Here is a 12,874-nt window from a genome sequence, read left to right on the forward strand (position 1 = left end):
TGTAGATGTTACAAGAATGTTAATATCAGAATAATTATTGGTTGATACTAAATCAATATTGAATGTTTTTTATTTCTTTTGTGTGCTCTATCATTCAGAATGCTGCAACATGCCACAATCAGCCAAAGAGGACACATCGTAACTCCTCTCCTAGTTACTCTCCATTGGCTCCCTACAGTAGACAGAATTAAATTTAAATCTCTCACTTTGGCCTATAGGACATTGACTGGATCTGCTCCTTGTTATTTTAATTCAATGATCAAGATATACATCCCCAACCGCCCACTGTGGTCTTCTGATGAACTTCTGTTGTGTCGACCAGTCTTAAACGCTAGGTCAAATTCAAGACTCTTTTCCTCAGTGGTACCATGTTGGTGGAATGAGTTGCCCAGTGCTCTTCGTTCTTGTGATAGTTTTTGGTCTTTTAAGCACTTCTTATACATTATGGTTTGTATGCAGTAGTACTGTTTTATTTTCATTATAGGCTGTTGATTAATTTGACATTGTTTATTATTGATATTCTCCTTAATGTAGTCTTACCATGTTATTGTTATTATATTATTGATTGAATGGGCATTATTATTTATTATTGCTTTCCCCCCTCATTGTTTATTTCATTAGGCTATTGATTGATCCCTGTTTTAAGTATTATATTGTTTTGTATTTGTTAAGGGTAACCATAACCATCATAATGTGGTATTTTCTTATGCACTTGAAACAAAGAATAAAAATGTTTCTTTAAACGTAGTACCACTTTAAACACATCACACACTGAACAGCAAAGTAGCTTCCTGATTATGTGTAAAATGTTTAGAGTATCCTGTCCTGATGTAGTAGGTCCATGTTCTCATATTTTTACAGCTGACATGAAGGCTGCAGTATTAAATTTTTGATTTATAATGGAGCACCCTCTCTGGTGAAAGACTAGCAAGCCTGTGGTAGAGGCATACGATTACAGACATATTGAGAGGGCCTATCAATGAGTTGTCACAGTTTTCAATTTAGACGTATTATTTTGAAATGATGTACGTCTACGGGAGGATTTCTAATGCAAAATGCTTCTCCAGCAGTGCAATCGCAGGTAACAACGATACCTTAACGCATTTTCAGATACCGCTGTTCTGAGCATAGTAAGCAAATTGGCCATTTGTAATTTTGAATCCCTCCTCACGTTAAGCTATGGTCCAATAATGTGTTCACTAAAACACAAGTAACGTTATTTGTCGGGCTGATTCATGAATGGGCATACCGAGGTTGTCGACCTAGCAGGCTAGGTGGCGTTTTTTGCCATTCGCAAAACTAAGCAAGAGTTAACGTTAATGACACTTTACATCGCCTTCTCCAGTGACAAAGTATATTCAAATGAAGTTGCAACGATGATGGCGGCAATCACTGGTTACGTTAAACCATTTGAAACAAGTAGGACTGTAAATGATGGTGACTATGGCTAACGTCACTTCGGATCAATATAGCAGAGCCCTTTTACTTTACCTATCAACTGGCTAATGCTAGCATGATGTAGCATGCTATGAGCTAATATACTTAGCATCTACGAAAGAACAGAACATATCTTTTTTCACAAAGAATCTGTCACAACTAACAACGATGTCTCTTACCAGCAACTACACAATGTATGACTATCAATATGTATTTAGTCAGACTGTGATAAGATATAGCCTAATGATAATAACAGCAACACTTATTTAGGTTAGATTATGTGTCGAAATCATAGGGTCGAAATCAGGTGTTAAAATAAGTGAGCGATGACGCGGTAGTGTCTGCAGCCAGCTGTCAATCATAGGTGTAAACACGCCCTTTTAGATTTGTTAATATAACATTAAAAAAAAATAATTTCAGCGAGAAAAGAAAAATTGTGTGTATTGAGCATCTTTTCGAATAAAAAGTTGTTGATACAAAAATAGTTTTAGATGAGAAAAGTGACATGGAAAGTTGGCTACTTGGCCATTGAAATACATGGGGATGGGCGGAGTTACACATTGTACTGCAGCCAGCCACCAGGGGGCTCTGGACTAACGCTCGCATCACTCTTAACAGACGGCACACTGTCCAGTTCTATATATACAGTCTATGGGACGAACAGACTCCGTCGTTTTCAATGGGAGGGCACTGAGTCAAATAGAACGATTTTTCAGTTGGTCCCCCCAGTACTGCGCAGCCTCACACTTAACTTCGTGACGTTAGCCATAGAACTTAGGCCTGTCAAACTCGATTCCTTTTAAGGATCCGGGTTATTCTGAGTCACTCACTAAACTGATCCGGGTTGAACGAGTCACTTGAGTCACTTGAGTCAGTATTGCTAAATCGCAAAGAAATTCAGTCCTACGTTCAAGCAGTGCAGTGGGGTGCTTCATTTCGTTAAGTGCCTTCTCATGTTGGATGTGGATCCTCCATGATTTGAAACCAGGTTTTTGCAGTACTTGCATTTAGCCTAAGAGTTTTGGTCTCCTGGTCAAAGTGCATCCACACATTGTTCATCTTTTTGGTGCTCATGTTCAGAAACTTTGATCTTATTGACAGGGAGGGTAGCCTATATTATAATAATTAATTATTTGTTGTTGTTTTGTTAACAATAGAAAATTTGCCTAGGTCTAATGCTACTCTGCTACAATGTTTATTACCAGTACTATATACTAATAGTAGGCTACTAGGAATCTATTCTAATAGGTATTATAGGCAGCTAATAGGCCTACTAGGCAACTAATATTATTAGCCTATTAATCATAGCTATACATATATATATATATCATGTTAGGTAGCCTAATATAATATCATATATAATATAATATAATATAATATAAAATAGCCTAATATAATAGCATCAAAATCTCCACCCACTCACGGGAAAGAAAGCAGTTTGAGCCAGACTGTTTATTTATTGTCTTAACCTAGCCTAAGCAATTGACTTTCAATGTAGACATAGAAACAGGAACGTAGAAATGCCCTGCAGTGACTAAATTATTATTATTGTTATTATTATTATTATTATTACTACTACTACTACTACTACTACTATTCTCATTAGGCCTATTATTATTATCCCCTTGACACGAGTAGAAACTAGGCTACTTGCTCGTCTACAGATCCACTCATGACAATGTAGCCGGCTGATTCGACTGACTCGCACTCATAACAACATAATGTAACCGGTCCGCCCGCGGCTGATCCAAATGACCCAGGTAGGCTAGCCTACTCAAGCAACTCCATACAGAGCTTGCAATGTTTCGGACATTGCTGTCTTCGCGACCTAATTGCATTTTAAAGTAGGCTATGCGTGCAGAATATATGTTATTTCAGAAGTGAAAGCATGGCTTTTGTTGTGGATTTTCTTTTAACCTTGACGAGGAGTTACTCGTTCCTCTAAAGATCCACTCATGACAACGTAGCCGGCTGATTCGGCTGACTCGCACTCATAACAACAACGTAACCGGCCCGCTTGGCTGATCCGACTGGATAGCCTACTCTCCATAGAGAGCTTGCAATGTTTCAGACTGTCTTCGCGACCTAATTGCATTTTAAAGTAGGCTATGCGTGCAGAATATATGTTATTTCAGAAGTGAACGCATGGCTTTTGTTGTGGATTTTCTTTTAACCTTGACGAGGAGTTACTCGCTCCTCTAAAGATCCACTCATGACAACGTAGCCGGCTGATTCGGCTGACTCGCACTCATAACAACGTAACCGGCCCGCCCTGCTGATCCAAATGACCCGGCTAGCCTGAGCAGCTCCATACAGAGCTTGCAATGTTTCGGACTGACTTCGCGACCTAATTGCATTTTAAAGTAGGCTATGCCTACGTGTAGAACATTGTATGCTATTTCAGAAGTGAAAGAATGGCTTTTGTTGTGGATTTGCTTTTCACCTTGACGAGGAGTTACTCGCTCGTCTGCAGATCCACTCATGACAACGTAGCCGGCTGATTCGGCTGACTCGCACTCATAACAACGTAACCGGCCCGCCCTGCTGATCCAACTGACCCGGCTAGCCTGAGCAGCTCCATATAGAGCTTGCAATGTTTCGGACTGTCTTCGCGACCTAATTGCATTTAAAAGTAGGCCTAGGCTATGCCTACGTGTAGAACATTGTATGTTATTTCAGAAGTGAAAGAATAGCTTTTGTTGTGGATTTGCTTTTCACCTTGACGAGGAGTTACTCGCTCGTCTACTGATCCACTCATGACAACGTAGCCGGCTGATTCGGCTGACCCGCACTCATAACGTAACCGCCCGGCCCAGCGATCCGACTAACCCGGGTATACAAAGCAGCTCCATTAAGAGCGTGCAATGTTTCGGACTGTCTGCGCGACCTAATTGCATTTTAATATGCTACATCTATACACCAAATCTAAAGTATGCCTAGGCTACATGCAGAACATTGAATGTTATTTAAGAGGTAAAGAATGGCTTTTGTTGTGGAATTGCTTTTCACTTTGAGGAGGAGCTGCTCGCTCGTCTACAGCCACTCATGACAACGTAGCCGTAGCCGACTCGTACTCAATGTAGACCAACCGGCCGGCTGATCCGACTAACCCGGCTCTGCGGGAAGTTAACCAGTTATCTCAGACTGCCTGCTCACTCAGTCGCTTGAGTTGATTTGTGGAGTTGTGGTTATCCTACTTACGAAATTGTTACATTTTTGGCAGCTATGATGGCTAGTAGGCTAGCTAATTGCAAGAGGTTTGTGTGGCGCTGTTTATCGTTTTAGATTGAATTGTAGTAGGACTCAACTGATCCGAGTTAATGATACTAGAGACTCGCGACTCATGGGTTAATTTAAAGATACGGGTGAAAGATCCGAGTGAATCACGACTCAAACAGGCGTAATAGAACTGAATCTTGTAACTCATATGATAGATACACAGAAATTCTTCTCACATTTCCTTCGCCATCAAAGTTAAACATTTATTTATGGATTATTATTAATATCATCCTCACCAAGTCGTGTTAATGTTGAAGCTACCATACATGATCATCTTCAAAAACAGTCTTGCTAAAACAAAACAAAAAAGTTATAGCCTTGAAGCTATCTTCTTTCCACTTTTCCGACCTACGGTCAATCCATCGAAAACCTCTGAAATAATTACTGCCGTTTTAAAAAAAAAAAAAAAAAAATTAGGTTTACTTTTTTATTATTATTAGGTTGCCTCTGTGTAATGCTTTACCTTAACATACGGTCGTGTATGCTAGGTTTTGCTTACGAGTTACCGTCATAGACAGTAAGGTGGACTGAGCTTCTTATCCAAACAATACGGTTATCTCCCTACGGCGCGAAAGAGAGATTACGTCAAAGCTAGCTTCCCGACAACCAATCAAGCTAACCATTCTTCTTACGGGTAACCAACGTTACGGACGAGGTAGTGGAGTCTGTTTTGCCTTTGTAGTGTTTATGTTGATTACACAAAAGCTACAATATCAGCACAGGATATATGTTATATGAAGTTATGGTATTTCAAAAAAATCCTAGAATGAATGGACTTCTATGGGAGTTAGCAGAGAGGTGGTCCCTCCAGCCTACGTCGATTCTTCTACTTCCGGGAATTCGCCTGCCCCCTTGGATGTGATGTGTGATTGAGACGTGTGGGGGTTTAGGGCAGATACAGAACATGTCCATACTCATCATGTGACTGTAAAGAATGTGTCACATCGAAACATGAAACCAGCTTCATGCTTTACTGGAACAGAGGAACAAAGTGCACTGCAGACAGAAGTAGGCTACTCTGGTGTATGTGAGACTTTTTTTATCGCTTCTTTGGAATTAGAAACTCTGAGGAATGAACAATAAAGTGAAGGTAAGGCTATTTTATATAGGCTATGGTGTGAAGGCTACACTATATCACTGACAAGTACATTATAGGCTATTTTAGAATGAGAGTTCTTACAGTTACCAAAGGTTGGAAGGATGAGTCAATAGAGTTAAAAAAAAAATGATGGTCAAAAAAACATCAACGTGCTAATAGGCTACAGTACCATAGACAGTAAAACGTCACAGTGCTAGTACAAACATGAAGCAATATAAGCATAAGCAATGATACAAGGATACAAGGAAGTTTATTGTCACATGCATATAGTTACTGGAAGTAAGAAATGCAGTGAAATTATGTCTGGTGTCAGCCTATTTGTGCATTAATGGGGGGGGGGGGGTAAAAAGTGCAGTAGAAGAGGGGTTTAGTAGATTAAGTGGTAAGGGCTGCATAACAAAAAGGTGGGGGAGGATTGGGATTGGGTGGGGGGCACCAACAAGGAGCACCCAAGAGCAACAGGGGCAAGGAAAAACTCCCTTACCAAGGAAGAAACCTTGGGCAGATCCACGGCTCAAGGGGCTAACCCAACTGCCAGGGGTCTTGGTGTGTGTGTTGGGGGGATGACAGGGGAGATGGGATAGTGTGCTGTGTATGTGGGGAGAGGGCAGTGTGCAATATGTGTGTGTGTTGGAGAAGCTTCCTCCTGAGACAATGTGCTGTGTATTGGGGGGGGGGGGGCAGTGTGCTGTAAGTATGTTGGGGATGTGTGTTGGAGAAGCTTCCTGATGAAATAATGTGCTGTGTATGTAGGGGGGGGGGGCAGGGACTTACTATTGCAAGCAGAGTACTGTATGTAATGTATGTGAGTGATGACAGTGAAGATGTGTGTGTGGGCGGGAGGGGAGTGGAGCAGTGACTGTGTGTGTGTGTGTGTGTAGTGTGTAGGTGGGTAGGTGGGGGCAGTGTGCTGTAAGTATGTAGAGGATGTGTGTTGGAGAAGATCCTGAAGACAATGTGCTGTGTATGTGGGGGGGGGGGGGGGGCAGTGTGCAGCAAGTATGTAGAGGAGGCTTACTGTAGCAAGCAGTGTGCTGTATGTATGTGAAGTGATGACAGTGATGATGTAAGTGTGTGTGTTGGGGGGGGGGGGGGGGGGTCAGGGACTTACTATTGCAAGCAGAGTACTGTATGTAATGTATGTGAGTGATGACAGTGAAGATGTGTGTGTGGGCGGGAGTGGAGCAGTGACTGTGTGTGTGTGTGTGTAGTGTGTGTGTGTGTGGGTAGGTGGGGGCAGTGTGCTGTAAGTATGTAGAGGATGTGTGTTGGAGAAGATCCTGAAGACAATGTGCAATGAACAGCTATTCATTCAAGCAGGAAGACATACAAAAGTTAACGCCTTCAATCAGGAAACACCGATTTGGCTGAAGTCAAAACGCATTCCTAGTTCTTAATAAAGGTACAAAAATAGTAGAATGATGATATGATCATTTCGATTCACAGTACAATTAACATTTTGTATTGCAGTTTTTTTTCACACAGTTTGCACATTTTCAACTTAGTTTACACACATTTTTAAAAAAACTGTTGCAATGCAAATCTCCAGCAAAATGACACACAAAATGTAATAAATTTATCTTTAAAGCAAGCATTTGCCTCACATTATAAACACTTTTGTTATTTGTTTTGACAATACAAACGGAAGGCGGAATGAGACCCATTTTCTGATTTTATTTGATCTCACCCCAAGATTCTGATTCCTCCCTCCTGAATCTGCCCTACTGAAAGAATACAATGATATCCTTCTCTCAATTGCTCCTGGTTCTTATGCCCTCTTAGTCCATTTTGATCTTAGCGCAGCATCTGACACCAAACGTTTGGAGGATGAAGCTGGTGTACAGTGCCCAGTGTTGAAATGGTTCACATCCAATTTGAGTGATAGAACTTTCTCAGTCAGAATGGGAAGCTGTTTTTCATCCTCCTCTCATAGTAAGTGGTGGTGTCTCTGTCCCCCGAGATTCCATTTTTATTTTCATTATACATGTACCTCCCTCAACTCCATCTTTAAGAAATACAATTTGCGGTGTCACTGTTATGCAGATGACACTCAATTGTACCTTCCATCTACCTCTGATAGTGTGTGATGTCACCTATTTAATCTGGGTGGCATTGAATTTACAATAACTAAATGGAAATAAAACTGAAATAATTGTTAGTTGTGTGGTTAAGGCAAGGCAAAAACAAAGAATAATTGTAAACAAATAATAAACAACAGCCTAAAAGGTCAATACTTTAAAAAGCAGTTTAAATATTAATATTTTGATTTTGAAAACTATTTTTTATTTCACAGGTTACCAGGGCAGTTTAGACAACACATAAACTATTGCCTCTTTGTTCTGATTAGATTAGTAGTCTGGCAGATGCATTTAGATAGATACATGTAGATAGATAGATAGATAGATAGATAGATAGATAGGTAGATAGATACTTTATTGATCCCTAGGAGAAATTCAAGGTCACAGTATGCATACAGACAACATACACACACACATTCACTAACAGCAGAAAAAGTAATTAAAAGTATATAATATAAAAAAAACACAACTAAGCAATAAGGACTGTAGAAGATAAAGAATATACTAAAATACAAATTATACTAAATAAATCTTAATCTAAATCAATTCTAAAAAACAGTATCCACATGGGTGATTAATCAATCAGGTGCGCTTGCAATGACTGAAGCAGGGACTGAGCCTGTGGTCCTCTGTGCATAAGGTAAGGTAAGGTGCTCTTTGTGAATGAATGTCATGGTGATGGTGCAAATGAGTAAGTCAAACAGTGCAACAGTGCAAGAATATTTGAACTTGTTGTAGTCTTGCTACAGTGTAGTGGCTCAAAACAAATAGGACAGCCTCGACTTGATGAGTGTCTCCAGGTCATTATACAACCCCAAATCAGAAAAAGTTGGGACGTTTTGTAAAATGTGAATGAAAATAGAATATAATAATCTGCAAAACTCATATTTAGTTGCAAAAAAGATAGACAATATACTGTAACAAATGCTGAATATGAAAAAATTGACTGTTTCATGGAAAATATATGTTAATTTTGAATTTGATACCAGCAACATGTTTCAAAAAATGTTGGGGCGGGGTAACAAAATGGTGGAAAAGTTGTGTAATGATAAAGAAAACAAAATGAGGAATGTTACACAACTAATTAGGGTAACTGGCAACATGATTGGGTATGAAAAAGAGCATCCCAGAGAGGCAGGGGTCTCTTAGAAGTGAAGATATAGGGGTATTCATCACTCTGTGTAAACCTGTGTGCACAAATGATGAAACTATGTAATGTATAATGCTTTTTAACATGTGATTGTGAAGTATTTGGGGAGTTCATCATCTACAGGACATATTATTATTAAAACATTCAGAGAATCCATAGAAATCTTTGCAAACAAGGGAAAGAGCTGAACAACAAATTGGATGGCCGTGGTCTTTTGGACCTCAGATGGCACTGCATCAACACCAAAACTGTTTCCAGACCTGTCATTGTATGGGCTCAGAAAAAACTTTGATAACTGTTGTCTATGTGCACAGTTTGATAGTCAATTCAAAAACAGCAGTCAAAATTGTAACAGCCAAAATTGTATTGAGACATGATACAGAAAATACCACTGGGCCTAAAATGGATTGATGCAACATGGAAAAAAGTCATGTGGTTAGACCAATCAAAATTTGCCATTCTTTTTGGAAATCATGGACTCATTTAGGCTAAAGAGAAAAATGCCTATCCAAGTATCCAACCTATCTAACTTGTTTTAGTGCTCAGTTCAAAACCCAACATCTATGGTGTGGATGGCATCTTGCACATTTGGCAAAGCACAATCAATTCTGAATGATGGATACAGGTTGTGAGCAACATCCAGGCAATGTTTTGCCAGGGACGGCCTTGACTATTTCAAGAAAACAATGGCAAAATTAATTCTGCACATATTTAAACAGTATTTCTCCATCGAGAAAGAGTCCAGGTGCTAAAGTGGCCTGTCTGCAGTCCAGATTTGTCAAATTAGCTGCATAATGGAATGAAAAACACGACTAAGAATACTCCATATTGTTGAGCAACTGAAATCCTATATCGGGGAGTACTGGGACAACATTTCAATCTTAAAACTCTAGCAACTGGTCTCCTCAGTTCCTAAATATTTACAGAATTAAATGAGGTATATAAATAATAGATGAGGCAGCACAGTGGTAAACATTCCCTGTCCCAACTTTTTTTTAAAACATGTTGCTGGCATCAAATTGAAAATGAACATATATTTTGCATGAAATAGTTTACATTTTCATTTTCAACATTTGATATGTTGTCTGTGTCCTGTCTTACTGCTAAATGTTTACAAGACTTGTATATTATCAAATTCTGTTTTTATTTGCATTTTATACAGCGTCCCAACTTTTTCTGATTAGGGGTTGTAAAATATAAACACTGCAAAAACTGCTTATCTAACCAAATGTTATTAATCTATGAATATAAAAACAATCTAGTTGGTATTGTTGTTAGTAAACTACAAAGAGACTTACCTTTGTGCTTTTCTGGTAAACTCACAATTTCTAGGAATATTAGAAAGTATGCTTTCTGTAGTTGGGTGTTTTTCTGGGTGATACTTCCTTCTTCTTCTACCACTGTTTCCTTCTACTACTCTTTGATAAGTAATCATAACGTCTGCACTCTCAACATCTAGTAATGGTAATCAATGATGCAGTATTAATTCCTACCTAAGGTCTCCTCTACACTGTAGCTTGAATGTTACTACTCATTTTGTCTGCTAAATGAATAAGTGTAAAATATTTAGTGCAACCTGTCTGCAGCTATGAGGGAGGGCAGTATGGGGTGGGGAGACACCACTTTTGAATTTGCAATTTTGAATGCTGGTTGTGACAAACAGTAGCCATCACTATAAAACACTACTGCCATGTTGTCCTCTTTCAGTGTAAATGCGGTCAGGACATCTGAGTGATCTGAGTAAAACTGAAGAGATGGCTGCAGGGAGATCTACTGGTGAGTCCATCACTCTGATACCCTAATGGAACATGTCCATCACATTGATACCCTAATGGAACATGTCCATCACTCTGATACCCTAATGGATAGTGTGTTTAAATATTTCTTAAGTTATTTTCCTGTGATGAATAGTTGGTACGGCAGTGAATCTATTATTATTTTATTACTATTTTTCAAATATGTTTGGGGATCTCAAGTATTTTCTGAAAGCATGACAGTGTGTGTTGTCTCCCTGTGTTGTCTGATGACCAGGTGATATCCCCAATCTCTCCGACTTGAGGATTGTGTTGCTGGGGAACAGAGAAGCTGGGAAGAGTTCAGCAGGAAACACCATCCTGGGCAGAGAGGAGTTTGACCCTGATGTGAGAACACTGCAGTGTGTGAAGAGACCGGGAGAGGTAGCAGGGAGACAGGTCACTGTGGTGGACACTCCAGGATGGAAGGATTATGATCTTAGGTTTGATAGAGATTCTCCTAACCTCCTGAAACAGCAGATTGTTCTCAGTGTGACTCTGTGTCCTCCAGGACCTCATGCCTTTCTGCTGGTCATCCATGAGAACGTGACCTTCACAGAGGCCGAGAGAAACGCCACATCAAACCACCTGAGTCTTCTGGGCCATGGAGCCTGGAAACACTCTCTAGTTCTGTTCATTCAGGAGACTCCTGCAGAAGAGAAAGCCTTTGAGGTTAAAGGGAAAATGCTCCAGCAGCTTGTAGAGAGATGTGGGAACAGATATCATGTCCTCAACATCAAGAGCAAGGATGATAGGCAAGTCACAGAGCTGCTGGAGAAGATAGAAGAGATGGTGGGAAGAAACAGTGGCCGTCACTATGAAATAAACAGAGACATATTACTGAAGGTTGAAGAGAAGAGGGCAGAAGAAGAGAGGAGAGCAGAGGAGAGAAGAAAAAAAGTCCAGAGACAGGGTGAGTGAAATTATGTCATGCAAATTTGCATAATGAGTTGGGGCAGTGGTAGTGGTTTGTGAGGTACCAGGGCGTCACCCCACATATTGGGAAGTGTCGGCTCACTAGCTTTAGATGGTGGAGGTGGAAAACACGGAAACCAGAGCTCAAAGTTTATTTATATTTAACTCAGAAGTCAAGAAAACAAAATAATCAAAAATAAATCAAAATAGCACACTGCTTCTAGCTTTCTACAATAGTAAAGCAATCAAAACTCTTTGTACATAGCCTCACAGCAAGCTAGTACTCACCCTCACTCTTCTCAATAGAGCATCGCAGTCCTGCCCCTCCTCCGAGAGAGCTTAGTTTCCGGAAGTAAGTTTCCCATTCATTTCTCCTATTGACATTTTGGAAAAATCTGTATCTAAAGAGTTTTTGAGCATGTCTTAGGCTAACCAGCTACGGGATAACTCATAAGCATACAACATATCATTTACAGTGAAAAAACGAAGAGAAAATCCAAAAAAAAGTCAAAGGTACAAGACTGTGTACATATTTTCATTTCCGATAATCTCATCCCATAAACCACCGCGCCTCACTGAATAATATATAGCAAGGCACATTGCCATTTGAACAACTTACCACCAACGACAACACACAAACCTTTTTTTTACTCCAAACAGTGACTTTTATATAGTGAATGTGCAGTTAATATTAGTTATTTACTTTGGGGCAGCCGTGGCCTACTGGTTAGTGCTTCTGACTTGTAACCGGAGGGTTGCCAGTTCGAACCCCGACCAGTAGGCACGGCTGAAGTGCCCTTGAGCAAGGCACCTAACCCCTCACTGCTCCCCGAGCACCACTGTTGTTGCAGGCAGCTCACTGCACCGGGATTAGTGTGTGCTTCACCTCACTGTGTGCTGAGTGTGTTTCACTAATTCACGGATTGGGATAAATGCAGAGACCAAATTTCCCTCACGGGATCAAAAGAGTGTATATATACTTATATTCTTATACTTATACTATTTCAGGAGTAATCGTGTAAATAATAGTGTTTTGGTATTGAATTCTATATTTACCATCATGTATTTTTTATCGGGTGTGTGTGAAAGCGGTAAACGTTAATGTTAGCAACATCGTGCAGTG

General features: G+C 39.9%; 2 protein-coding genes across 2 annotated transcripts in view; both read left to right on the plus strand.

The window, feature by feature from the left end:
* Positions 1 to 12,874, plus strand: part of LOC121719390 (NACHT, LRR and PYD domains-containing protein 12-like) — a 705,660-nt gene that overhangs the window by 656,546 nt on the left and 36,240 nt on the right. The window lies entirely within an intron of this gene.
* The window catches only part of LOC121719381, a 43,590-nt gene continuing 36,240 nt past the window's right edge, over positions 5,525 to 12,874 (plus strand). Inside the window, exons 1-3 of the mRNA XM_042104918.1 lie at positions 5,525 to 5,806; positions 10,751 to 10,819; positions 11,075 to 11,749. Of these exons, the coding sequence (XP_041960852.1) occupies positions 10,756 to 10,819; positions 11,075 to 11,749 (739 nt within the window). The 5' untranslated portion in view covers positions 5,525 to 5,806; positions 10,751 to 10,755. The remainder of the gene's footprint in view (positions 5,807 to 10,750; positions 10,820 to 11,074; positions 11,750 to 12,874) is intronic.

This window comes from Alosa sapidissima, chromosome 9 (assembly GCF_018492685.1).
Source record: "Alosa sapidissima isolate fAloSap1 chromosome 9, fAloSap1.pri, whole genome shotgun sequence".
Lineage (NCBI taxonomy): Eukaryota > Metazoa > Chordata > Actinopteri > Clupeiformes > Clupeidae > Alosa > Alosa sapidissima.